The sequence below is a fragment of the Carassius auratus genome, unplaced genomic scaffold, assembly GCF_003368295.1.
Source record: "Carassius auratus strain Wakin unplaced genomic scaffold, ASM336829v1 scaf_tig00003803, whole genome shotgun sequence".
Taxonomy (NCBI): Eukaryota; Metazoa; Chordata; class Actinopteri; order Cypriniformes; family Cyprinidae; genus Carassius; species Carassius auratus.
The window spans coordinates 5,769-33,060 of NW_020523548.1; the positions used below are offsets into that span (position 1 = coordinate 5,769).

Below are 27,292 nucleotides of genomic sequence, written 5' to 3' on the forward strand. Positions count from 1 at the left end.
TCTAACTTAATCAATGTAAAACGTTGTACAGCGTTACACGTTCATAGACAATCTGGAAATGTCACGGAATTTTTAAATTGTGATTTCCAGACCTGGAAACTAATTCATTCTTTAAAATCTTGGAATTTTAATGATTATAAATTGTTCCTGTTCTAGAAGTGGCTATTTGTGCAAAATTAAATATGCACTTTTTTTATATTAAAATAAAGAAATTAATCATACTATTGAGAAATTATGGCTAATATGATTTACACTCATGTGAGATCGATCATAATCCTGTCAATCCTCTAGAAAAAAAGTTGTTTTATTATGCATGGAGATTTGATGTTGATATGTTGACATCACATGACCAGCTCTGTCATGCAATTGATTAAATGTCAATGTCATAATACTTCTCTATCTACTTTATATGTCATACTTCTAGTCATTGAGACAGCAGATTGAGTTCAAATGTCCAAACAAGAACTACCTGCAATACACAGCTTCAATGCAGACCAGCAGCAATTTGTATTAAATGCACATTAAATGCATCCACTCTGATGTCAGTAAGTGTAAAACATGCTGCATTGTGGGTAAATAATAACCAGCCAAATGTATACAGAAATGTACTGAGTAAAGGTGCAGTCAGCTCACATTGTGCAAGATTCAATGGTTTTCAAAAATCCAGTAAAATTAGTTCAAATCATGGAAAATAACCCTGCTACAACAATCAATTTATTGTGTTACAAAGACGAAATCATTTTAACTGCCACAGATGCTCATCATTGTGTCCTTTGTGTCTCATTCTTAAAATATACTGTTTTTGTCCTTCACAGACTACTGACAATCTGTACTAGGGCTGAAGGATAAAATCTTCTGTGTGTCTGTAGACAAGAAGTTTTTAGTGCACACAGTGTGTCATTCAGTTCAGAGCTTCATACTTCCCAGTTAAACATGGATCAAATGGTTGGAAACATTTAAGGAATGCTCTTTTTAATTAGTGAAACTTTCCAGTTCCCCTCAGTTTTACTGCATTTCCTTCCTCGGGAGCTGCTGTGCTTTCAGGAATCCGAGGCCTTCTAGCCTTTTCTTAGATGCGTTTGTGTCATATGGGGGAAGAGCTCTCTCATGTGCGACTGCATTGTTTGACTCCATGCTTGTCCGACTCACTTTGCATCAGAGCACAGGAGAGGACAGGATTTGCTCAGATTGCTGGCAATTTGCTTAGCAAATAGCCACACCGCTGGAGCACGGGGCTTCTCCACCCACAGTGATCTGCTCCGTAAATAAAGGCTATAGATTACTAGCTTTTCAAGCTTGCTGAACATAGCCTGAAGCTCATTGGTTCAATTCACAATTTCACATTTAAGCAAAGATTTCTTTTTGTAGCCAATCAACAGTTTTTCTCTAGTAGAGGTTGATATACAATCGAGCTGTTTAGGGTTGAATCATATCGTTGTGATTGGATGTAAAGTGGCAAATCCTTCCTGAAGGAATCTGCAGGGAAAATGGAATTTATGACGGGGGGACTTTGACACAGTGGGAGAAAGAGACAAAAGTGAGAGAGAAAACTCTTTGTTTGCTTGATATTTATTGGGTTGTTTTGTTGTGCTAACAGAGTTGGGGCAGATGGTGTTTTGTTGGGTGATCTAACACTGTGGTCATGCAATACACTCGGGATCCATTTCTGTTAATTGTTAGAGCTCCTATGTCCATGTATGATAGTATTTTTTTTTTTTTGAGTTTTCTGTGAAGGTTTACTGAAGCTTTGCAGTTCTTTTGTTACCATGGTGACCCTCAGATAACAGGAAATCATGGCTGTTATGTTGGAGTACATCATCCTTAATTTCTCATCTCCTCATCCTCCGTCTTTAATGTCTAACCCAGCAGGATTTAGACTGGCTTTGACCTACCTGTGTGTGTGTGTGTTCTTATTGGGCGTGTTGCTGGAGGTCACAGAGTTTGGTTAAGGTCCATATTTAACACATTTCAAGCTGTTTTATAGGAGAAAATAGATGGATGGCATGTGGTTTTTTGCTCTTCCAGGTAATTATTTAGTGGGTTTTTAAAGTGCACTTCTGTAAGTCTAACTGGGAATTAAACTTTTGACCCTGAACAGCAGCCTAAACTATCTTTTCAGACTCAGACTTAAAGGAACACTCCACTTTTTTTAAAAAAATAGGCTCATTTTCCAACTCCCCTAGAGATAAACAGTTGAGTTTTGTCATATCAGCCCAGAAAATTCTTAGTCTTAGTACACAATGTAACTACAGAAAGAGTCCAGTTTTAAATAGGAAAAATATAGAACCTCTTTGGTAATTTTTGAGCGAGATGCTAACGGTCTAATCAGATTCAATGATCTATGCTAAGCTAAGCTAAAAGTGCCAGTGCCAGACCCAGAGATCGGCTGAATGAATGTGAAAATGGTAAAACTCAACTGTTTAACTCCAGGGAAAATGAACCGATTTTTCTTTAAAAGTGGAATGTTCCTGTAATTCATTTATTCTATGACCTTAAGGCATATATTATGATAATATGTGAGATGGTTACATGTACAGTCATTTCTAAATCAATATTCCTCAAAAGTTGTCATGAAACGGTTCACTTAAACTTAGCCTCTTTTTATTTATTTATTTACAAATGATAATAAACTCACAATCAGATTAGACTCCATCCAATCAACATCTAATGGTTTGAATCAAGTCACACCCTATTTTTTTTTTTTATTCTCGCTTCCAAGCCTACTGTAAGATACATTTTTGATTTTTAACAGAATGCTGTTTACTGTAAAAATTACATAATGTAAACTGAATTATGAAGGTTTGGTCTCACACATTCCACAGATTTGTCTTAAAAATGAAGTTCGATATATGTAATGAGGCATGTCTGTGTATGTTACACTAACTAACAGATTTCATTCTCTGAGACGTGTCTGGATTGATACAGGAAACTGCAGACTGGCAGAAGCCCTGGAGCCACATTTAAACAGCAGGGTTTTTTCCTCGCCTGAGCAGTTACACACCCAGAAGTCAAGCTCAGACTAAACATTGATCAGCTCATCATGGTCAAAGCTGATACACACTCATGCACTAACAAATCTGTTCCCTACTCTCTGGATGTTTCATGCACATTGCACAAGAACTTTGTGTAGTGTGTACACAGTAACTTCGTCATCCATTTGACTTTCATGGTATAATTTAGAGTAAATATGGTGTTAATATCATTTTATAAAAAAAACCCCTGATCATCAGTAATGAATGGCTGTTTCAGTGTTGATTGTTTCACAGCAGCGGTAATGTGGTCTGCAGGATTTACAGTCTGTTGATTCATCAGAACAGAGAAGGAAATCTCAAGACTGTCATGTAGGAGTGAATTTATATTCCACTGCGGCCTTTTCTAAAGCCTCAGACCTCTGAAGCGTGTCATTTAACGCTCCCTCTTGTTAACTACCTGTCATTTGAGTGAAAGATTGTCATGGTGTCATGATACTCTGAAGGCAAATGTGCTATGTTAGTGTTGATCCTTAAATGAGTGTTTCTGCGCATGTGGCTCTGATGTTTGTGTTGTTTCGCACAAGTGGGTTATTATTACAAGCTTCACACGCTCTGTCATAGGTCTGTTTCCTTTCGGTTGGTGTGTGTGTTTGCTCTTTTCCCTCAAAGCACAGTTTATCAGAAATATGTTAAGAGATCGGCCGGACGTACCATACATTTGTATGGGTATTTTAAGGTAAATATAAAAACCACAGACAACTTTTTTTACTTGTAGATTGCAACAACTGTCAACTTAACAAGCAGCATACATGATTTTCCCACCCAAAGTTAGATAGACATCTATTCTTATTTTTTTCATATCTCATTGGTGTTATGACGTTGTAGTCTGTGGGGTGTGAGAGAGAAAGATAAGCTTCAAAGAGAGTGTAGACTAAACAGAGCATTTTAGACCAGTGACAGACTGTGTCATGAGTGTCAGCTGCAACAGGCAAGTTCTGGAAGTAAAAAATGCCTTTCATCTTCTCCATAGAGAAATATGTGAATTATTGAAAAAAGTGTTATGCTTTTTGTCTCTTGTGCTTTAAAGGCTACATTTATTTGGGGAAAAATACAGTAAAAACAGTAATATTGTTAAATATCATTACATTATCTATTTGAAAATATTGTAAAATGTGATTTTTATTCCTACATGGCAAAGCTGAATTTTCAGCAGCCATTACTCCAGTTCAGTCTTCAGTGTCACATGACAGAAATCTTTCTTTTGTGGAAGCCAAATGTTTTTGGAACCAGTGCTGTTGAAACTGTAGTAGGCAGTCACTTATTGTTTTGCTGTGTCACTCCAAATGTTTCAAACGACTATCAGCAAAACAGATTTTCTTTTCGTCATGTTTGTTAGTGACTCATGAGTCGTGGCGTGTAGAATGTACTAAGTACTGTGATGGTGGAAGAACAGCTTGCGTGTCTGTGCCAGGATCTTATTGTCTGTGATAATACAGTCGTGCGTCAGTCAGTCCCTGAGGGTCTCACACACAGCAGCCTCATTCAAAACTCCTCTATTCCACAGAATGACTTCACCCTTCTACTGACCCTCATCTGGAAACACAGTTGAGAGGAAAGATCTGTGTGTGTGTGAGAGAGAGAGGGATACAGAAAGAGATAAAGGGTTTTTTCTGTCCCTCACTGTCACATACAGGAGGGGGGTCGCTCATGTCTGTGCATGAATGTACGTTTCCAGTTTGGATGTAATAAGTGGGCCAACAGTGACGAGCTGTCCCACCACTGTATCACGTGACACTTGATTACATATCTGACTTTGACATACTGTACAGTGTCGCTTGCTAAAAGAGCGGTGAGGAATTTTTAGACCAGTGTTTTCTGCTGGAGTACTTTTCTGCATTAACACATCATATCAGTGCAAATGTAACAAACAGGCAAGAGTATGAGAGTCATCAGGGATGAATATGATTGAGGTAAGTCAGCGCAGATGTGATGGCTTGGTAAATTGTGATTTGCCCCTAACTGACACCACTGGTCGACCCGTTATGTCGGTGTTGGGCTGATATATAGGACTTGGTTCTACATAGTTGTTGTTAATTGTATAGAATTAAATTCGAAAACGAATACAAACTTGCAGCTGATTGTATGAAAGGGCCGGGTTTTGAGAAGACTAAATGTTTGGAGAAGTTAAGCGTATTTCACTTGAAGATTGAGGTCAAAAAAAGAAAAGAAGAAATGAACTAGGATAAAAAAAAAACATACATTTACAAAATTGAATTTATATTTTATGCTCACTTTAACCAGTTTGGAATAATCTTTTATTTTTGCATAAAAAAAAAAAAAGTATTTTAACAAAACTGCTTTAACTTTCTATTAAAATTTCTATTAACATTGATATTGTCTCCAAAAGTTTATATAAATGTAAATATTATATTTATGTATATACTGCATTTCGTTGCCTTGTACCTACATGTGCAGTGACAATAAAGTTGAATCTAATCTAATCTAAATATGCACACAAATAATATGGACAACTTTAATGGTCTTTTTGGAGTTTGTTGAGCCCTGATCATCACTGTGAACTACCATTGAATGGAAAGAGCTACATAACAATTATTTAAGAATATCGACTTTTGTGTTCCCTGGAAAATATGACATCAAATGGATTTTAACAACACAAGGATGAAATATCATAGTACAGTTGTAATTTTGAATGATTGATTGCTTTAGCTGTGAGGTCATACTTGTGCGTATTTGTGTGGGTGAACTCTGTCTGCTGTCTCTCTCTCTGCTCCTGTAGGTTTGTGAGAGTTGGTGAAGGATCTTTCCCTGATCATCAGTGTGTGTCTCAGAAGAGTGTGTTCAGCATGGACATGGAGGATTTCCCACCTCCTCCACCTGACCGTAAGCAGCTCTCTCCTCTTACAGCTCAGACACACATACTGAGTTTACTTTGACAGATAAGTGTGTAAATGCAAAAGGTGGTTAAAAATTTTTGCCACAAAAGGAACGGTTCATTTTAAAAGCGTTTAAAAGCTAGTTTTACTGACCAGTGTCATGGTCATGTTCACCCTCACTGTGTCAAATGCACTGGAGTATCATGCTTATGGGAGCCTGAAGGAACAGAGTAAACACATTCCATGGCTCAGCCACTAAGGAGCGTGTGGGCTGAAGAGTGGAGGAACGCCAGAACGATTGCTGGGGAGGTGAAAAAAGCCATCCGAAAACAGAGGCTCTGTCTTGATGCAGAGAGAATGACAGCTGAGAGAGAAAGATTAGTTTAGCTGATTAAATTACTGCTTTAATTTAATGGATAGTTTACCCAAAAATGGCTGTCCACTGCTCAGGGTGCGTGTTCACGGTGTGTGTGTGTGTGTGTGTTCACTGCTGTGTGTGTGCACTTTGGATGGGTTAAATGCAGAGTAAAAATTCTGAGTATGAGTCACCATACTTGGCTCTATTTCACATCACTTTCACTCATGTGAAAAAATTAAAATGCTAAAATGACAAAAATTGGATATATCAGTAGACCACTATTCAGTAGAGCATTTCATTTCCATTAAAGGTTAATTTTTAGTCAGCAAATTGGTATTCGTTTTATGATTCTACACTGCCTCTAGCACTGAGATCTTTGCTGAAAACAGCTAATCTAGGAATCAAAGCATAAGCATTGTAAGGAATGAGACCCATTCAGCTGGTGTTAAAGTTTAAACTAAAACTGCACACTTTCCACATTATTTTAAAGCCCTTACTGCATAAATATTCACAGTCAGTCATCTTTGCAAAGATATGGAAACTCCCTCGTGCTTTATCTGTCTCTTACTCCATTTATTAGCACAGAGAGCTGATAAAGCCACTCTCTCTGTTCATGCCTCAGTGACTTTCCTCAGACTAGTGTTTTTTCCCATCACACCGTTCAACAAAAAAAGCTCATCTGAAGCCCCTCCACCTTTCCTTGTTAAGTGGATCTCTGCATACCTGTTCTGCCCTGTACTCCTTTACCAGATTCTCAGTGTCAAAAGGGTCAGGTCATAGTTTGACCTCAGGCTGTGTTTAAACTTTGCTGCTGTTTTAACATGGAGTCAGATTATCCTTTTTTGTTTTGTTGTAAACTGTTCATTCTCATTGCTGAATTTGTTGGGTGCTCGGAGATTGTTTTGTTTGCATGCCGATTGTCATTGTGTAGCTTGTAAGACATGCAGGGACTCCCCATCTGATCACATCCCATCTGTTAACAAGTAACAGTGGTAAACCAAACTACTTTAAGATGGGTTCACACTCTATAGTTTTTTTGCCCTTTAAAATTGTTGCTGGTCAGATTGTATGATATGTCCCCAGTGAGGTGTTTGCTACAAGCCAATTTTCATTTTCACTTTATTTTTATTTTGTTTTAGGAAATTGTGTAGAATTTAACCATATATTCAAACACTTTTATATTTTATAAATGGTAAAGATGAGCAAAGGACGGCTGTGAAAATAAATCTGCCTCGTTGTTCTTTTTGATCTTTCATTTGGAAAAATCACAAAACGGTTGAAAGTTGTGAGAAAATCGCATAATGAAATAATTGTTGGCCACAATTATTGGAACCCCTAGAAATTCTTATGAGTAAATTGTCTCTGGAGTATATTCCCATTCATATTTAAATAAATTTAGCAGACCAGGGGGACCAGGAGCTTGAAATTGTCCAGCCATGACATCCTGTTCCACAGGATTATAAATATAAGGAACACAAAGGCCAAATTCCCTTAATCATCCATCACAAGCAGTGAAACCAAAGAATATAGTGATTTGCGGAACAAGATTGTTGAGCTTCACAAAATAGAAAGTGGCTGTAAGAAAAGAGCTAAAGCATTGAAAATCCCCATTTCCACCATCAGGGCAATAATTAAGAAGTTCCAATCATCAGAAAATGTTTATATCTATAGTTTATATCTGTATCATGTCTATATCATCCTAATGCACAGTGTTTGAGTACACTGTTCAGATACATGGCATCATGGATTCTATCAAATACTAATAGATAAAAAATCTAACTAAAATCCTGACTGCCTCTGTTAGAAAGCTTATAATAGGCCATGGTTGTATCCTCCATCAGGACAGTAATCCAAAACTAATTTTTTAAATCAAATATTTTATATATTTATATATTAATTTATTTCCAAAAAAAAACCCCAGCAGTTGATATTTTGCATGTAAGTGCTTTGTAACTGCCAGTTTTGTTCTATGATGTAAAAAATCTTTCATGTTCCAGAAACTTTGTGGCAACAACCCAAAGACATGTGCACCTGACTCTTAATGGCTTAAAATGAGAAGTCAGCTGAGGAAATTGGTCTGTTAAGGTTGTTTTTGGATAGCCTGAAATGGGAGGACAGCGTATTTTCACTATGTTTGGAATCTCTGCTATTCCAGTGTGCAACCTTGTACCATGGTGGATTTATTGACTTTAAGAGATAACTTTCCATCAGCGGAAACATGGTTTCCTGGGCAGAGGTCCAGAGTCATTCACTTTTACCACTCCTCTCATTATCCCTGTGAGAGGAAAAACAAACATTATTTAAGACTCCATGTAATGAATTTGAGTGGTTAAGAGATTTTACTGTCTGCATATGCAGTCTTGTTTTATAAATAAACTGTCTGTAAAACTCTGTAGCAGGCTTAATTACTGTAGTCTAATATAATGGCCACTGTGAGCACTTCAGCCCTGCAAGGTAGGCTGCGATTAGATGGGCGATCCAGAGCTGAATGGAGGAAAAGGACTCTCACATTACTCGCATTTCTAAAGAGTGAGTCACTGGGTCAAGAGAATCCATGAACTGCCAAGTGTTTGCTTCATAATGGCCTCACACCGTCAAGGGCTCCCTCCCTGTCTCTTCTCTTATTCCTCAGTCTTCCATTCTTGGATGTCTTTCATCCATACAGTAAGGCTGCAAATCAGTTTTTAAAGGTCCCATTTTACACGCTTTTTTGAAGCTTTGATTGTGTTTACAATGTGCAATATAACATGTGTTCATGTTTCGCCTGTAAAAAAACACAGTATTTTTCACACAATTCACCTATCTGTATACCACTGTTTTCACTGTCACAAAAACCGGGCTGATGACTTCCTTGTTCTATGAAGCCTCTCCTTCAGAAATACGTAACGGGTTCTGATTGGGCCATCGGTACCTGTGTTGTGATTCGACAGCAGCTGAGAGCAGGCTGCCCTCCTGGTAACGTGATTGGTCTAGAACGCACGTGCTGGAGATGTATTTATAGTCACAGGAGCATTTTTATTGACGAAATGCGCATGAAAACCGCATTCGTCTTTTTGCACAGACCTAACATCTAGTTAACAAAGCTAAACAGCGTTGCCCTTTGTGTAATAAGTTACAGAAACTGTTAAACGCACCAACTTAAATAATAAAATACACTTACCGGTTGTGGTCCATAAACAATGCCTTCCCCAGACAAAGAGGGAACTGCTCCATCTTTCAAGAATAATCTTTGTGCGAATCCGGCATTAAACTGATTGAGATTGAGAAAGTTGTCCTCAGCAAGCTGTCCTCAGCAAAATGAACTGCACATAGTTTTACATGTGCATTATAATGTTTGGGAACAGAGTTAAACATAAATTGTAACCATTAATCTCAAAGTACAGCGTTCCTGGGAAGCCCAAACAAAAAGCCCTTTCACACATACAGACTTTTCCGGAAAATTACTGGCAAATTGCCATAAAGAGATCATGTGTAAACAGGATCTTTTCAAAAATACCGGTAAATTAGTTCTGGAAATTTACAGGTATGAGAAGTTGTAACATTACCAGTAAAATTCCGGTATTCTGCTATGTGTGAACGCAAAAGGAAAATTACCGGTATGAGCACGTACGAGTTCAGAACGCGGTGACGTAAGACATCTACTCCGGACCAATCATAACAATGTGACACATTCACACACTGTTTAATAAAATAAAATAAAAGTCATCCAACTGAAGTGACGGTGAAATAAAAGCGCTTCTCCTTATCCGGGCGGATGAAGAAATTTGTTCAGCAAAAAACTCCGCGAATACATGCCCCTCAGACATGATAAATATATCTATAGAAAGCTTTAAATTACTACTTAACGAAATAATAAAAACAAACAACAAAAAATCTCAATACAATCATAATCGGTTTGGGAGACGCGTCTAATGAGGAGATGACGAGTCAGGCAACTTCATCCTTGGGACACAGACTCAGAAAACACTAGTTTATTAGTAAATAATTCAAATATATTTTTACTATTTCCCTCTGTCACATTCATGGTAATTTTTCCAGTGCTTTGGGACATCTTTTGAACTCAATTTGAACGCAGAACTGTTTATCTGTGCTGATAGACTAATTGACATGAATTTGGATCAGCATAAGCTTTGTGAACGCACCTTTTCTGCAATGTTGGTCTTACAGACTGCAATTTACAATCGCAACTTCATTGTGCTATTAATCCTTTCAAGCCGATTTTCACTAAATTGGTCAGCTCCCGACAGCATCGGGTGTTTTATTAATGGTGAGTAAAATTATTCAAACCAGTCGTCTGTCTCTGTAACAAAAGCAGTTGCATGAATACTAAAGTTTGAAACCAAAAATGAAACCATCAACAGAAATACTGAACACGTATTACCCTCCTTGTTTAAAAACACAAGCGCAGCTGTTTAGAGATTAATGACGTCAAAGAATTTACCGGTATTTTGGAATGGATGTGTGAATGATGCTTTTCCGGAAAAAAGACGGAATGTCGTTGACTGTGTGAACAGCGCATTTGTTAATTTACCTGTAAAGTAGTTCTGGTAATTTTACGGAAATGTACTGGTATTACTGTGTGAAAGAGGCTAAAGATGATTGGACTCCAAGATAAAAAAAACAGCGTTTCAACGACATGGCGACAAAAACAAACAGCTCTTCCTTCTTCTGCGTCGGAGCGCAACAAGGCCATGCCCCCCTGTTTGTGAATTCATGTGGGCGGTGGTTAGTCAAAAAAACTGTTTTAGTGACGTCATTACTACAGGAACTAGAGGGCTGTAGTCCAAACGGGTCGTTTTATGTAGGCGAATTCTGTTAAATAAAATATCTCGTTTGGCATTGAACTTTGAGCTTTAGAATTTTACATATATTATTTATACTCTAACAACAACATTACACACTAACTAAAGTTTAAAACATGGAATCACAAAGAAGGGGACCTTTAAGTTTTTTTTTGTTGTTGTTGTTGTTGTTTTTTATGCTGATGTAAGATCATTAAAGACCAATTCAGACTCAGACAAAGCTTCCCTTAAAGGGACAGTTCAGCCAAAAATGAAAATTCTGTCATTTACTTCCATTCATGCTGTTCTAAACTTTTTAATCCATTAAACTGTTTAATCTTACACAAAAATGCAATGTTTTTTTAGAATTTAGAACATTTTAAATTAGAACAATTCCAACATTTTCCACTTTTTTTTCTTGCATTAAAAACAGTAAAGTTTTCAAGTTTAAAAAGAAAACAAAAGCAAACAAAATACAACAACCAAATCAATAGTTATGTGATTAACAGACCACAAAATAGACCACAATATAAGTCATTCCACAAAAGAAGCTGAATCATACAGGTTTGAAATTACAAAATTGTGAATAAGTGATAACAGAATTACCATTTTCGGGTAAATGTTCCCTTTTAAATTTAGTCTAAGCCTGTTTCGTGATGGCAACATATAATGTACAAACCAAACCACACGAGTAAGAAATATTTGATTAATCTATTTGAATTTTAGTTATTTCTCTCTGTCTTTTGTTCTCTGGTCCCAGTAGTCATGTTTCCTCTTCAGTCCTGTGGAAAATACGCAGTGTGCTTTTTTTAACCCTGTTTCCTTTCATCGTGTGTGTGTGTGTGTGTGTGTGTGTGTGTGTATGCTTCCTGTACCCCAGTTTTGCTGTTTGGTTTTGTTTCACTGTTTGTGCCATGTGTAACTCTAAGAGGAACTTTGAGAAAAGGGTTCTTGTGCTTAACCTAAAACCTAAAAGAATTTTCTCTTAAAAATCTGAACATGTGTCTTTGTGAACCCTGGGTTGGCAGAGAGGAAGGCGGGGACAGACCTCAACCGCAACATACTCCATTCACAGACTGTCAAATTTTTCTAATTGATAGTTTATACCATACTCAACATCAGTAAAAACAATGCAATGGAAACAGCAAACACTTCCATCTCTTTCTCTCTCTTTAGTGTTGGATGACGAAGATGAAGGTGAGAAGTTTGAGTTTGACAACAGTGGTGATGAAGCCCCCGAGGCAGAACGGCCACCGCCTGAACCTGAGGGAGTCGTCATGCCTCCACCCTTCTCATCAACAGCCAGGGACGCACCCGTAAATGGAACAAGTCCAAACCCAGAGAACTTACTCACCGCAGAGGCTCATCTGCCCCCTCCACCTCAGGGTTGCCCCAATAATATCAGCCCTTTGGCACATGCACCCTTCCCACAGTGTGATCTACCACCTCCTCCCATAGAGCTGTGTCAGAATGCAGCAGAACGCCAGGACAGACTCCCTCCTCCACCATCAGAGGGCGCCATTGGAGCTGCTGTTGACAGCAACCAGGACAGTAAGTTTACATGTAAGCACAGATATTAAGATTAATTATTTTATCTATGAAATTGATTTTAAGATGAATTCGTTAAGTCTGCTTTCTAAAGATAGAAATCACAAGATTATGATTATTTTATTCTATTGACAAAAAAAAGAAAAAAAGTCTTAATCTCAGATATGCTTTAATTTAACAAAATCCTGTCATTAATTTCTCACCCTCATGTCGTTCCAAACCCGTAAGACGTCTGTTAAGCTTCTGACCCTCCATAGACAGCAACACAAATGACTAATACAAGGCCCAGAAAGGTAGTAAGGACATCGTTAAAATACACCATGTGACATCAGTGGTTCAACCAAAACAAATAGAACAACTTTATTCAACAATTTCTACTTTTCTGTGTCAGTCTTTGACACACGTTCATGAGAGTACCATGACGCATTGTAAACAAGGCGAAGTGAAATCCAGGGTCTATGTCAGAATGCCTTCTCCTGCGTCAGCACCTCCACACGCATTATACTCTTATGAATGTGTGTCGAAGACTGACGTGGAAGGGAAGAAACTGTTGAAATAAAGTCATTATTTTAGTTTTCTTTGCAAACAAAATATTCCCGTTGCTTCATAACATTGCAGTTGAACCACTGATGTGGCAACATGGACTATTTTAATAATGTCCTTACTACCTTTCTGGGCCTTGAACATGTCAGATGCATCGCTGTATATGCAGGCTCAGAGAGCTCTCGGACTTCATCATTAATAGCTTGATTTGTGTTCCGAAGATCAAAAAAGGTGTTCTGTATTTTTGTAACGTTTTTAATGATTTTCTTTAGTAAAATAAAAATATTAAAGGAATTTAATTTTGTAAAAAACAAAAAAAAAAAGTATTTTTTAATACATGAAAATATATAGTACTTTTTTGTGCATACTGTACATAATGAAGGGGCAGGGGTTTGTCTAGAAAATATGCTTAGCCCCCCAAAACAGTGTAGACTGATCAGAGTATAGCATCTGTGTGTGCATTTAAAATCTCACACGCTGATGTCATGTGCTAATCGACAGCGTAGCTCCACTTGAAGTAGAACACACCTACTCACTGTCTGGTTCAATGACTATTAATCTCTGTATGAGACGTCATTGGCACCAGCACCGCTTAAAATAGAAATCGTTATGTTACGTTTCTTCGTGTTGTTTCAAAAACTAAAGGCACAATCACTTTCCCAAATAGTCTGCAGTAATGTGGAAAACGCTAAAATGTGGGGTTTTAATAATGTTAGGAATTTTATATGTAGAATAGTAAACACCTGTTTGTATCAAATTAACAAACATTTTTGCGTGGTAGTCACCTGTTTGTATCAAATTAACAAACATTTTTGCGTGGTAGTCTTATATACAGATCAAGACTACCAGCATCAAAAAATAAAAACAAATTATAATTATATTTATTTATTTATTTATTTATTTATTAGTATCGTTTTATTATCATTTTATTAAAAATATTTATTTTTCATTTGCAATGTCCAAGAACAGCTTCACCTTTTAAAAGATTTTGTCTTTAATCAGATGAGAGTATGGCTATTAAATATACTGTCTGTGTAATATTGATTATTTATTTATTTATTTTTAGACAGAATTTTGTGGGGGAAAAAATGAAAGGGGGACAAAGTCAGGCGCAGCAACACATTCAAGGTGTCTTCAAGAAGAAACAATGTCAAAGACAGGTAGATACAGTGCAGTGCAGGTCAGAGCCAATCCACCAGGCAGGGCCAAGTTGGTGCGCAAATTAGCAGCCCTTAACCCGGTAGCACAGGTCAGAGAGGGTAGTCAGAGACTACACCAGCAACAACACAAACAGTTTTTACAAAAAGTTAACAAGACACACACACACAGTCTGTTTAGACAATAAAAGAAGTTGAGAACAATTGTTGTCTGTTCAGTGGGTTTTATTTATAAAAAGAGAGATGAGTTGTCCAGGCACTTGTGCAGTTCCATTTTTATGTCATCCTACTTGTGTTGGGACAACACTGAGTACATCCATGGCATGAATCATGACAATTATTTTTTTTACCGCATACTGTTATCAATTCCACCACTACAACAGATTTGTGTATAACTGCCTGGAAATCAAATCTACTGCCATTTTGGTGGCAGCCCACTGCATCCAATTGCTTTTTTTAAATTCTTGCATGGTTTGAGGTTACATCTGTCTCTTTCTTTCCTTCAGTCTTTTCTCTTTCTCTCTAGCTGTTAATGTAGGTGATCTTCAGTTATTTCTATCAGAAATCCCTCCCACATGAGATAATATCAATTAACAAAGCTTATTCACTAGAATAGCTGCATAAACTGAGATTTCTGTGTATTTTCCTATGGAAATGCAATTTTCACTTTCCTACAAGACTTCCTGATAAGTCACTGTACTTTCTGATCAATAGTGAACAGAGGTGCCGGTGTGGTTACCACCTCTGCGTCCAACTCCAAGCTCAAAGTCAGCCCCTACTCTGTGATTGACATCGCTCCTGTCCAGCAGCAGTTGCTGTCAGAGCAGAGCGGCCCTCCCTCCTCTCCCCCAGCCATTGAGAGTGAAAGAGGCGTTCAGGATGTACTCAGTAGCCCTGGGTTGCCCCCTGGGTATTCAGTGCCTGTACCCTGTGGTTATGCAACGCCCTCAAATGTGCCGGTGATCCCACCAACCTACACCACCCCAGTTATCATCCGACACTTCTCTATGGATGAAGATGGTAAAAAGAGAGATTATTCCCACCTGTTTCCATTTCATTCATTCTCTCCATTGGTCTGGTTGGAATAGGGGTTCACCATCACCATACATATCCTCTCTCTTTTTACTTTCCTTGCTCTCACCTAATTTCTCTCATGCGCTCTGTCTCTTCTTTTTCGGAAGTTTTGCCATGAGGAAGTTGGGATAATTTTAGCTGTGGCTTTGTCTGTGATGAGGTTTCCTGTTTTCTCTAAAATGTGACCGTAGCCTGAATGTTAACTACATTTTACATGAGTATTCTCTAATGTTTTTATAAAACCATTTCTAACATTTCTAGTTCAAGTAGTAGTATTATCATAAATAATAATAATAAATCAAATCAAAGGTTTCTTCAAAGAAGCCGCTCTAAATTAGAATATATAGATTCATGTGCACTCTATATATAGATTTATTCATCATTATTTTTTACATTTTAAACCAATTCAAAGGTATGCTCGATTTATAATTGTAATTTCATGCATTAAAGCTTAATCCTTTAGGTACAAAGTTTGTACAGTTATGAGAAGCATACAGTACATCCAGGCAAGTTCATCTAGACTGGTATTGTAGGTAGTGATGAGGAGGTGTGTTGAAACTTGTGAATCAATTGTTTTGTTGTGTCCTGCAGTGACTGTGGTGGGAGCAGGAAATACTCCAGTGGACAGGTAAGTGAGACCGCACAGATGTTCAGTTCTGCTTTACTTCCTCTGAGATGTAAGCAACTTTTTGTACTATGAAGTACTTTTAGGGTTTTTTGTGTTTGTATACTCATGTACAAAATAGTTTGGACTTAATATTCTTGTAATACTGCAGTGGCAACACAAAGGGAAGTGTTTATGAATATTAATTCCAAGTGGCATGTCCAGTGTTTTCAGTGAAGAGTGTCCAGTCATCAGAGAGGAAGATGCTCTTACTAAGTGGGTGTCAGACCCAGCAAACACGGCCTGGATGGAGAGTAAGTTCTCAGCATTTTGCTAGGCTGATAAAATGCTTAGATTTACATGCAAATGTATGTATGAAGCCTTGTTTGCCTCATTTAGCTGTGTTTCCTGTTTCTGAAAAGAATCTCAGACATTTCCTTCCTTCTTGCAGAAACCTCCTTCAGAGGATTCGTTAAAACTTACTGTACACACACTTTGAGACCCACTACACTAGTGTGGTTTGGTTGGACTTGAGAATTGAGTTCTTTTTATTTATTTTAGGTCCGGATGAAGTGATTTATGATGATGTGCCAAGAGAGAACTCTGGATCAACAACAGGTGTGTTCATCTAGTTCATCTTTATTGGGTGTATTTCTTCATGTTTATTTACTTAACAGCTGACAAGTTCATGTTTGGATGCAACCCAACATTGCATATTTTGTATCTGTTTTATCCTGCATGTGTTTTGTTTTTATAACTTCAGTTATTATTAATTACATACAAATTCAGATGTGTTGATTGATCCAGAATTGTTTTAGGGAATTGATGCATCTATAAAGCAATTTTAAAGCATTAAAATTAAATGTCAAATTAAAACAATTAAAGCATTTTCTCCACCCCTGTAGACTGGCTATGAAAATGTGAGAGATATGAAAACTGAGAGTAAAATCTGCTTGCTCGACAATAAGACGGTGTCATGTGACTGACAGCTCTGCTGTTACAGCTCATGAGGGATAGAATGGGGACTGTTATATGAACTGAATAATGTAAAAAACTATCTGCACGTCAGACCCAGATGAGATGATCTATGATGATGTTGAGTTCGGGGAAGAGGGCGGCAGCAGCTCTCTGGACAACGGCTGGAGCTCCAGTGAGTTTGAGAGTTATGAGGAAGCCAGTGACACAGAGAACGGACATGGAGAGAATGGCCTCCCAGACGCTTTTGTCAGGGGCCGTACACCCAGCAGGAAAACTAATGTATGTATTCATACTGCTACTGTTTCTCTCATTATTTCTCTTATTTTTTCCTCTGCTGTTTCTTTGGCTTGAGCAGCATATATGCAGAGTGATAGAAGTTTAGAGGTGTGTGTGTGTGAGTGTAATGAGATCTGATGCCTGGATTATAGGTTTTTCACACTTACCCACACTAATATTTCAAAATGGGACAAAACTTGTATCTGCATGTAATGGTTTTGGTTTTGTTTGTGTGTGTAAGCACTGATTTAGTAGAAGAGGATTATTTGAGTGAATACTGTGAGTGTGTGCGTGTGTGTGCGTGTGAATGTGTTTATTTCAAAGTCTGGCCAAGGCATTGGTTTATTTCTGAAGTGGCAGAACAAATTTAGAGTCATTATTTTGAAACCGTCATTGAGAGAGGGATTTGTGGGAGTTTGTGTATGTGTGTGTGTGAGGTTTAAGATTCGTTTGTGAGGAAGTGCTCAAAATGAAACGTATTAAGGAAATGTATTTTTGTAAGTAAGATTTCTTAATCATATCTGTGGCGTGCCATCATTTGTAATCAGCAATAATTTTGTCCCATGACTCTCTATGCTTGCACAATCGTTATGTAATGTTCTGTAAAATAAGTAATGGAGTATTTTAGATTTTATTTTTTCAGAATTCATTTGATTTCACATTTTTGTAATGTTGGTTATTGGCCATTACAAGAAATAATTATTATAAATATTCTGGAATTTTATTTTCTGTAAATGGAAAAAAAACAGCACGCCATGTTAACATTAGGTATATAACTGGAGTGAGATTCTGAACAGAATGAGGGAGTGAAGGAGTGATGTAACTCGTTCTCTGCCCCCCCGTTCAGCTGTCTGAAGATCTGGTGCGTTTGAAAGGGCACTATGAGAGAAAGATGCGAGATCTCATGGCAAACACAGTGGGGACAGTAGAGCTACAGCAGCTTAAACACAAACATGAGCAAAAGGTAAAAGAACAAGAACGTGCATCTCCATCTCTGGAGGAGCTCTTTCTTCTCTGTGCTAGTCGTCCTGGTGGTGGGCTTCCTCTGTTTAACCCCCAGACCTCCGTCATCCCCACTAAACATCTCTTTGTGTCTCCATAGATGTAGCTGTTGTCATCTGTGGGGAGTGAATGTTGTACACAATTTTTCTTCTCATTCATCCTCAGGCTTCGCATGTCTTCCTGTGTTTGAAAACAAGTTACAGTTTTGCTCTTCAGTGACTGCCACAGCAGGGCACTTATTAAATATTGGATAATGGGACTACTTTTGGAAAGATCTGAGTTCTGCAGATTTGCAGTTGCGGAGCTGCAGTTGCAGTCGCTGTTTCTCTTATTCATCCATCAGTCTTCATCATCTCTTATCCCTCATTTTACTCATCTGGTGTCAGTGTCGCTTGATCATTGTGTTTGGGTGCATGTTTTGTTGGGATCTTATGCTTTAGTTGGATAGTTATTCTCCATGGTGAATGTCTGGTAAAATTATATGAAATCTCAGGGGTGAATTCACTAAAGATTCGGGATGCTTTTGTCTGCAGCATTCCTTAAGCTAACTGTGCTAATATGAAACCGGGATTGCAGTATGTATGGATTTCTTTATAGAGTTTTTGTGTACTGTTACTTCAATTGCATAAGTTGTAATAATCTTTTCTCATTTTAAGTAAATTTCCCCCTTGTTATGTTAAGTGGTTGTAGTTCTGAGATGTTGCATGTGCTACAGATGCAGCGACTCGTAAAAGCAGCCAAAGATGGGACTAAAGATGGTCTGCAGAAAACCAAAGACGCAGTGAGAAAGGGACGATCTTTCATCCGCACCAGATCTCTCTGTCATGGTAAGAGCACAGTACTTCATCCTCCAGCTTACTTAATCCACAAATGGTTGATTAAAAGACTCCTTCTGTTTAATTCATTTGATTCATCATCATTTCCTTAGAGAAGCAACCCAGCTGCTTTGATGAAGAGTCAGATCTGTTCATCGAGGTGGAGTGTTTTAATGTGGACCCGGTGCTGGGACCTGCACCTGATGGGCTCTCTCAACACCAGGTACTGTCTCACACGGCCTTATCTGCCTTTTCTGAGTCATTTTTCAGTTACTTTTAATCAACTGTTGACAAGGGTATTTATATACAGTACTGTTCCAAGGTTTGGGGTTAGTATTTTCTATTAATATTTATTCAGCAGGCATGCATTAGTCAAATGTGACTTTTAAGACCTTCACGTTATTAAAGATTTCAAGATTGCAAGATAATCAGATAATCCTGAAAAAAAAACATTATGGTTACCAGCACACCTTTCAACACTGATGATGGGACAAAGTACCAAATCTGCATATTAGAATGACTTCTGAAGGATCATGTGACACTGAAGACTAGAGTAATGGCTGCTGAATATTCAGCTTTGCCAACACAGAAATAAATAACTTTCTAAAATGTATTCAAATAGAATAAAGTTATTTAAAATTGAAATAACTTTTCACTGGGTTGTTGCTTTTACTGTTTTTGTTGCCTTGTTGTGCAAAAGAAACAACTAAATCTTATTGATTCTAATCTCTTGACGAGTAGTGAATGAAGCAATTTCTTTTAAATAAATGCATGTATTTTCTGAGTGTGACTAAAGTGCCCCTGTATGCTATTTTTTTATGTGTGCATGAACAGGTGATGAGGAGATGCATTCTGGAGATGATTCTAGAGAGTGAGAAGAATTATCTGGAAGCTCTGAAAAGAATTTTAGAGGTTTTTACTCTTTTTGTCTGTTCTGGTTTACATTGCAGGCAAATTAGTTTTTTACATGTAAAAAATGTATTTTAGTTTCTGCACACATTAATTATCCAATAATGTAAACTCTTTTAACGTGCTTTACACATAACAGCAATATGAGAAGCCGCTTGCTGAGATTGAGCCTCGGTTACTGAGTGACCGCAAGTGCAAGGTGATGTTTTATCGGATTCGGGAGATCCTGCAGTGCCATGCCCTGTTCCAGATGGCACTGGCCAGCCGTGTGTCCGACTGGGATGAGCTAGAAATGATCGGAGATGTGTTTGTAGCATCGGTGAGATATTGCGCCTCTATGCCCCATCCTAACTACTTTTCTCAACTTTTAATCACACACCACACCCTTTATCTGAGTTTCTACATGTACAAACCTTCTCCACCCATAACCAGCTGTTGTAAGCTGTGTGTGTTTGTGTGTCTAAAATGTATCTGCTACAGTAGAAACTGTAGTTCATAAAAAAGCATCATGGTTTCCACTGTCATATAGTATCAGTGCGGTCACCTCTCTTTCTGCCTCTTCTGCAGTTTTCTAAGTCCATGGTGCTGGACGCTTACAGTGAATATGTGAATAACTTCAGCTTGGCGATGGGAGTGGTGCGGAAGGCGTGTGCCGCTAAGCCCTGTTTCCTTGACTTCCTCAAGGTGAGACATCCCAAAAGAGTTCAGAATATTCCTGTAGTGCAGTAATTACATGTAAACCAGTTCTGCACGGTTCTTTTACATAATTCACAAAAATAAGCTTCAAGGCTTCGGTGATCTAAATCCCAAACTTTTGAACAGTAGTGTATGTTTGTTTTCATAATTCATTCTTGAGCTTTGCTGATTGTGTTTGTGTATAGCATCGCCAAGAGACCAGTAAAGACCGTCTGACCCTCTATGGACTGATGATGAAGCCTATTCAGCGCTTCCCTCAGTTTATACTACTGCTGCAAGTGCGTCTTATCTCTCTCACACACACTCACACACAGACTTTTCAGTTCTATTAGTATTTTAAAAAGCACATGTGCTCCAGTGTATATATTAAAATATTTGTAAAAATCTAGACATATCCAGAAGAGGGCGCCTCTTTCTTTCTGATGCGCATCACATCAACAGTTACTCTGATGTGGCAAAACTGTAACAAAGATGCTTCGATTTTTATTTATTCTGTTTTTCTCTTGATCTTCTTTAACTAGCTAACGTCCATTATCTTTTGTGTAGGACATGCTAAAAAACACGCCAGTGGGTCATCCCGACCGTCTTCCGCTTCAGATGGCTCTCACTGAACTGGAAACACTTGCCGAAAAATTGAATGAGAGGAAAAGAGAGGCAGATCAGCGCTGTGAGATCAGACACATCGCTAAGGCTATGAATGAACATTACCTCAGCAAGGTACTGCAGCCCCTCTGCTTCAAGACCTGTCCTCTGATTGATCACAATAGTAACATTACACCAAAAAAAAAAAAAGTGAATGCATGTGTGTGGGGGTTTCGTTTAATTCGTTATTTAACATTTGGAAGATTCACACAGTGCGTGTCTGATTTTAGTGAAGCCTTGCTGTCGCTGATATGAAGTCAGTAAGTTACTGAGCCAATCCTCTAAACAGAACCAGCTTGAATGCTCCACACCATCTGGGGCTCTGATATATTTTGCTAAACTTTGCACTCACTCTGTGACTTCTCTTTCATGTGGATGGATAGGTGTGTTCTTTTCTCTCTAAATTAAGTAAAGTCTAGCTTTTATGGTCTGCTTTAGCTTATAATAGAATATTATCAGTATTTTGCCATGATGTAATAAGTAGATGCTAATGTTTTTAGCATCTTTTATCTTCCTTTTTTTTCTTCCCTCAGACCAATTTTTGTGTGTGTGTCCAAGTTTAACTGATGAATGACTGTGATAAAGTAGGACCCTTAACTTTAAATTCCCAGCTCAGTCCTTTTATTGCTGCTTCTCTCTCCATCTATCTCTCTCTCTGTCTTTCAGCTGCTGAGCAGCGGCAGCCGTTATCTGATTCGTTCTGATGACGTTGTGGAAACTGTTTATAATGATCGCGGGGAGATCATTAAGACAAAAGAACGACGAGTCTTTCTTCTGAATGATGTTCTCATGTGTGCCACCCCCAACCGGCGGTATGACTCGTTACACACATCCATTATCTGTAATAACTGTCAGTCAGAACTGTTTAGCACAACATCACTGCAGAAATCATTTAATTTCTTCATCTTTACAGTAAAACCTTCTTCCTCCACATAAATCTCTCCTCTGTCTGGTTAAACGAGTTTTTGTCTCCTTCAGCCCCTCTCAGGATGGTGTGAATGTGGGAGCTGGAGGTGAAGGTGTTCCCTCAGGACAGCGCTTCCTGCTCAAGTGGAGCGTTCCTTTGAGTTTGGTTGAGGTCGTAGAGTTTGGCTCCAGCGAAGAGATGGGCGACTCCCGATTTCCACCCTCGCACTCAGGAGATAAAGTCGTCATTAATGCTAAACCTAGTAAGTTCCTGTTATCCTGCAAACACATCTACCTTGTGCCAAATTGTCTGTAGCTAAGTCAAAGTCTGACTGAATATTGGTGCTAGAACTCTTTTTCTTTTTCTTTTCTTTTTTTTGTATTACTGGAGGTCAAGATCAAATGGTGGTTCAGGTTCTGGGTTGAAAACCCAACGTTTTCATATTCAAGCACTAGTTGGGCCCTGAATTACAGAGATTACTTCTCAGACCACAACTATGTCTTCGAATGAGGCTTTTTCCAGAAGGAATATAGCTGAAGATATTGTGCTTGAAGTTGTTTTGGATAGAAACATCAGCTTGATTAAAAAAAAATAATCAAACAACTTAACGTAACCAAGTGATTGTAGCAATAGCAGGAAGTGCTTAGAGAGATATTCATTCTGCATCAGCCTTACGCAACAACTTCACTTGTGCAATTTTAAAGGTGCAGAGATGTGACATTTAAAGGACTTATACTTATTCAAAAAGAAATATGGTCAGATTTGAAATCTGGTCAGATCCAGATAAAGATGTCATGGATTAATCCATGGTGTTGAATGGAAAATGTGACTCTGAAGATACTGGCATTAGACATCATTTACTGTGCTTTTCCAGTGTCCCAGACGTTTTGACATGTCTGACAGAATCATGATCGAATGTCGCTTTTAATGTCACCTCTTAAAAATGAATCATTGATAGAAACATGTCAGGAGAAACTGTGAATACAGAAAACTATAGAGAGAGAGATGGGGATAGGGAAAGGAGAAGGTAAGAGATAGAACTCAAAAGCTTTCTGCTTAAAGCATGGAAGTTAGACTCACAACATTTCTCCTCATTATATCATGCAAAGCAAGAGGCTTTGAAGTGTTCGCAGAGTGCTGTGGTAGTCTGCTAAAAGTCATCTTTTTTAGTGGGTTGCCTGTTTCCCCAGGGATTATTGTCCGGGGGTTGTTTTAAAAATGGCTGCTGTCCTACCTCCTGTAAATATGGGTTTAAATGTAATGTTTGAGGTATATTTATAATGTTGTGCTGATTTACATATACATGACCCTGGACCACAAAACCAGTCATAAGTAGTACAGGTAAATTTGAAGTAATATCCCACAATACATTGTATGGGTCAAAATAATAGATTTTCCTTTTAATACCAAAAATGATTAGGATAGTAAAGATCATGTTCCATTCATGCTCTAATTTCCTATCATAAATATATCAAAACCTAATTTTTGATTAGTAATATTTAATGTTAAGGACTTAATTTGAATATTTAGATTTTTTTCAATATTTAGATTTTTTTTGCACTCCAGATTCCAGATTTTCAAATAGTCGTATCTCTGCCAAATATTGTCCTATCATAACAAACCATACATCAATTAAAAGCGTATTTATTCATTCTCAATTTCAAAACTTATGACTGGTGGCTTTCAGGGTCACATATGTATCTTTTGGATTCTGCAGTTCTTGCAGCTGTCAGAGACGCAGAATAATAATAAAACAGCCTTTCAGTGCTTGACCCCTAATGACACAACATTTCTTTTCAAAATCATCTGCCATTGAGGACGTCTTTTCCCCCCTTGGAGGCTGTCTACTCAGTTTTTTGTGGTTTGGAGAGAACAGGTCACACTGACTCACACTGCTGAACAAAAGAGGAAAGACTGTTTTTCCTGTTTCATTGCGTGTGCTCTATTCAGCACAGCTGAGGTGACAAAAGAAGGGACTCCGGCGGGATTTTACAAGAAATTATGCAAAAACCCACTCTGTAGATGTACAACATTGTAAGTCTCAACTGGATGCTTGTTTAAGCTTTTACAGTTAATAAAAATATTGGATTCTCTGTGCCTTCTACTAATGCATGAAGGTAGAAAAATCACTTTTCTGTGCATTTGAAAAAGACTGGAGTTGTCTCTATGGTTACTGAAAACACAGTCTGTGTGCAAGAGGTTGCTCTGATTCAAACTAGAGCACTGAATCAAACGCTCTTGCATTCCCAGCCTCTTTCTGTCTTTATTCTCTCTCGTTTTACTTTTCCAAATCTAATTAACCATGAAGAATAAAGCTACCAGGAGGGGAGGTGATGTCACTGTTACTGATGCTGTGAAAAGGTTATGGAGAAGTGCCAGGGTACCATTTTATATTTTTCAGTTTTGCTGAAGCTTAAATATTATATACATTTTCAAACTAGTTTTTCTGTTAAATTTAGTTAGTAAGAGTGTAAGTCTTTGTGAAGTGCCGAAGTACTACCTTGGTATTTGTCAGTGTTATTTTAGTAATTTGTATACTATAACACTAATTATTAATATTGGCTTTCATTTCTATTTTAATGTATATTTTAGCACTTTTTTCTTTATAGATTAATTTTATTTCTGTTTTAGTTATATTAAGTTATGTTAAGTTCGTTAATATTAGTATTAGTTTAATTTATATTAGTATCAGTACTTATTTCAGTCAGTTGCCTTTATAATCTTTGAGTCAAGTTTTAATTTCAGTGACTAAAAACTATTTTTAGTAGTTTTAAATTTAGTTAACAATAACAAGTCTTTATAAAATGATGCACAAGGACAACAAAGTTTTGTCCTCTTTTATAAAACTTGGGCTCTAGAGAATAAAAAATCCTTTTTACCTTTATTTATCTTTAAGCACCTATTAAAAGGACGAATGTTGCATACTTGCAAAACCTAATGCAACTGAACAAAACAAAAACACACAAATGCAGCCAACTGCTAGCTGTGTGCGATCTTACATGGCTGATTCTGCCTTCTGAGTCATGTTTCAGTGGTGTATCTGTGTGTGAGAGAGACTCATATTTTACTTCAGCTCTGAGTAAAAGAAAATACATGCTTGCTTCTTTTCCCCTCACTCTCTACTTAACATTTCTGTCTCTCTTTATCTTGGAAGGGCAGAGCAGCACAAAGCAGTCTTTTGTGTGTGGCAGTATTTGGGAAACAGACAGCACAGTCTCATAATGACTCATCTGAACCAGCGTTTAATGATTCACTGTATAATACCATTCAGTTTCAGCTGTAATCCTTAGTGCTAGTGAAGACGGGAAATTTTAAATGCCCCAAACTAAACAAAAAGCAGTGTGAGGGTGATATAGCTGTTTAAAGGTAAGAATTCTTATTACTTGGAATATTAACTGCAATTGGATATGTCGCATTCGCAGATAAGTTGTATATGGGTCCAGGGCAGCTTTACCAGGACCTACAGAACCTGGTCCATGACCTGAGTTTGGTGAACCAGATCTCCACTATGATCAGCAGTCTGAAGGGGAATTATCAGGTGAGGTGTTCATATCGCAAACACTTTAGGATCAATATTTAAACCAGGATGCACTCAGTTCTTCCTACTCAAAGTCCATTTTACACTCTTTCTCTTTCCAGAATGTTAATGGGACAGTTGCTCAGGATTGGGTTTCAGGTCTCCAGCGCCTGATTTTTAAAAAAGAGGAGGAGATTCGGGCGGCTGATCGCTGTAGGATACAACTACAGTTACCAGGGAAACAAGACAAGTATGTGTGACCTCGACTTGACCTGACATGTCTTATTATCATCAATGTCGGAAAAAGTTGTGCCGAGATTTAATATTTTTGTGGAAACCTTATACATTTTTTTTTCAGGATTCTTTGATGAATATAAAGTTCAAAAGTACTGCATTTGTTTGAAATTAGATTTATTTTGTGACAATTATACATTTATTTACTGTCACTTTGAATCAATTTAATGCATCATTGATGAATAAAAGTATCAGTTTCTTTTATAAAGAAATCTTGCTGATCCAAAATTTTAAATGGTGAAATTGTGATTTTTAGAGGTTTATAAATGTGTTTACATGTTTAATTGCAATTCATCTTAACAAACTATTTGTAGTTAATGTTTTGTTTCCGTTATATTGAAGTAGTCTTTTTAGTATTATTATCTTTTATTAGGGAGCAGAAATATACCATAATTTGGATTTATTTGGCTTTCCTGAATGTCTTAATACTAAGGCTTCTAAATGATCAAACTGCCATGTCTCTGTGTTTACGTGACTCAGAGCTTAAAGAATGACCTTAAGTCCCTAATCAGAGCCCAAAGACTATCCTGTGCAGTTATTATCCCACTCCTGTGAATCAGGGGCTTTAGAGTGTGCAGTTGTCAAAAACATACGCACAAACTGATTATTTGCGACTGTATGCTTGGATTTTAGTTTCTGGATTATAGGAGTATCTTTAGACTCCCAGCTGTCAAACTAATTCCTTTTGATAACATAAATCTCTCTCACACACTGTGACTTCTGGAAAATGTATGCTGTTGACTTTCTTTTTGAGTTAGTGGTGGTAGTAGTCTGGATTGCATGGCTTCACTATTTTAGTTCTGGTCATTATTCTACCTATTATTTCTATACAGTGAAAGTTTTAGGGCCCCCTTTCGAAAGTCAATAAAATACAAAAAAAAGTAGGAAAGTGATCAATTCTGGGATCTGTTTATTAGTATTGAAACTAGCCAATCATTAAATCACAAAGTCACTGATACACAGGATAGGACCCTGTCTGTTTCTCCAGCTGCCTGACAGTTTTCCAGACCAGCTGAACCCGTGCTGAGATATTTAGACTACCCAAGAGATTTGTGTACTGCCTGATGCACTTACAATGATTTCAGACAAACGTGTATTGTTTCCATTGTTAAGCTTTTTCAAAGAAGAATCTGAGCTTTGTGATTTGGACTTTTCAGGTATGGGAGACCCATGTTCTTCACTGCAGTCTTCAACACTTTGAGTCCATCTATCAAGCAAGCTTGGATCAGTAAAATGCAGATGGCTAAATTGGCTCTACGTATGTGTCATTTCCTGTCTCCATATCCTGTTTTGTCTATAACTCTTCTATGATTAGAGATCTAGGA

General features: G+C 37.7%; 1 protein-coding gene across 1 annotated transcript; it reads left to right on the forward strand.

The window, feature by feature from the left end:
* Positions 1-1,514: 1,514 nt before the first annotated feature.
* LOC113070372 (rho guanine nucleotide exchange factor 10-like) lies at positions 1,515-27,292 on the forward strand (the record flags this gene model as incomplete). Its single annotated transcript, XM_026243655.1, has 21 exons — positions 1,515-1,537; positions 5,770-5,873; positions 12,182-12,556; positions 14,968-15,273; positions 15,919-15,955; positions 16,157-16,245; positions 16,493-16,549; positions 17,001-17,188; positions 18,033-18,149; positions 18,903-19,014; positions 19,116-19,225; positions 19,837-19,914; positions 20,051-20,230; positions 20,479-20,595; positions 20,793-20,885; positions 21,154-21,324; positions 21,916-22,061; positions 22,228-22,418; positions 25,579-25,694; positions 25,796-25,923; positions 27,125-27,292. Coding segments are annotated over 21 exons (2,892 nt in total), but the record flags the coding sequence as incomplete, so codon positions are not given.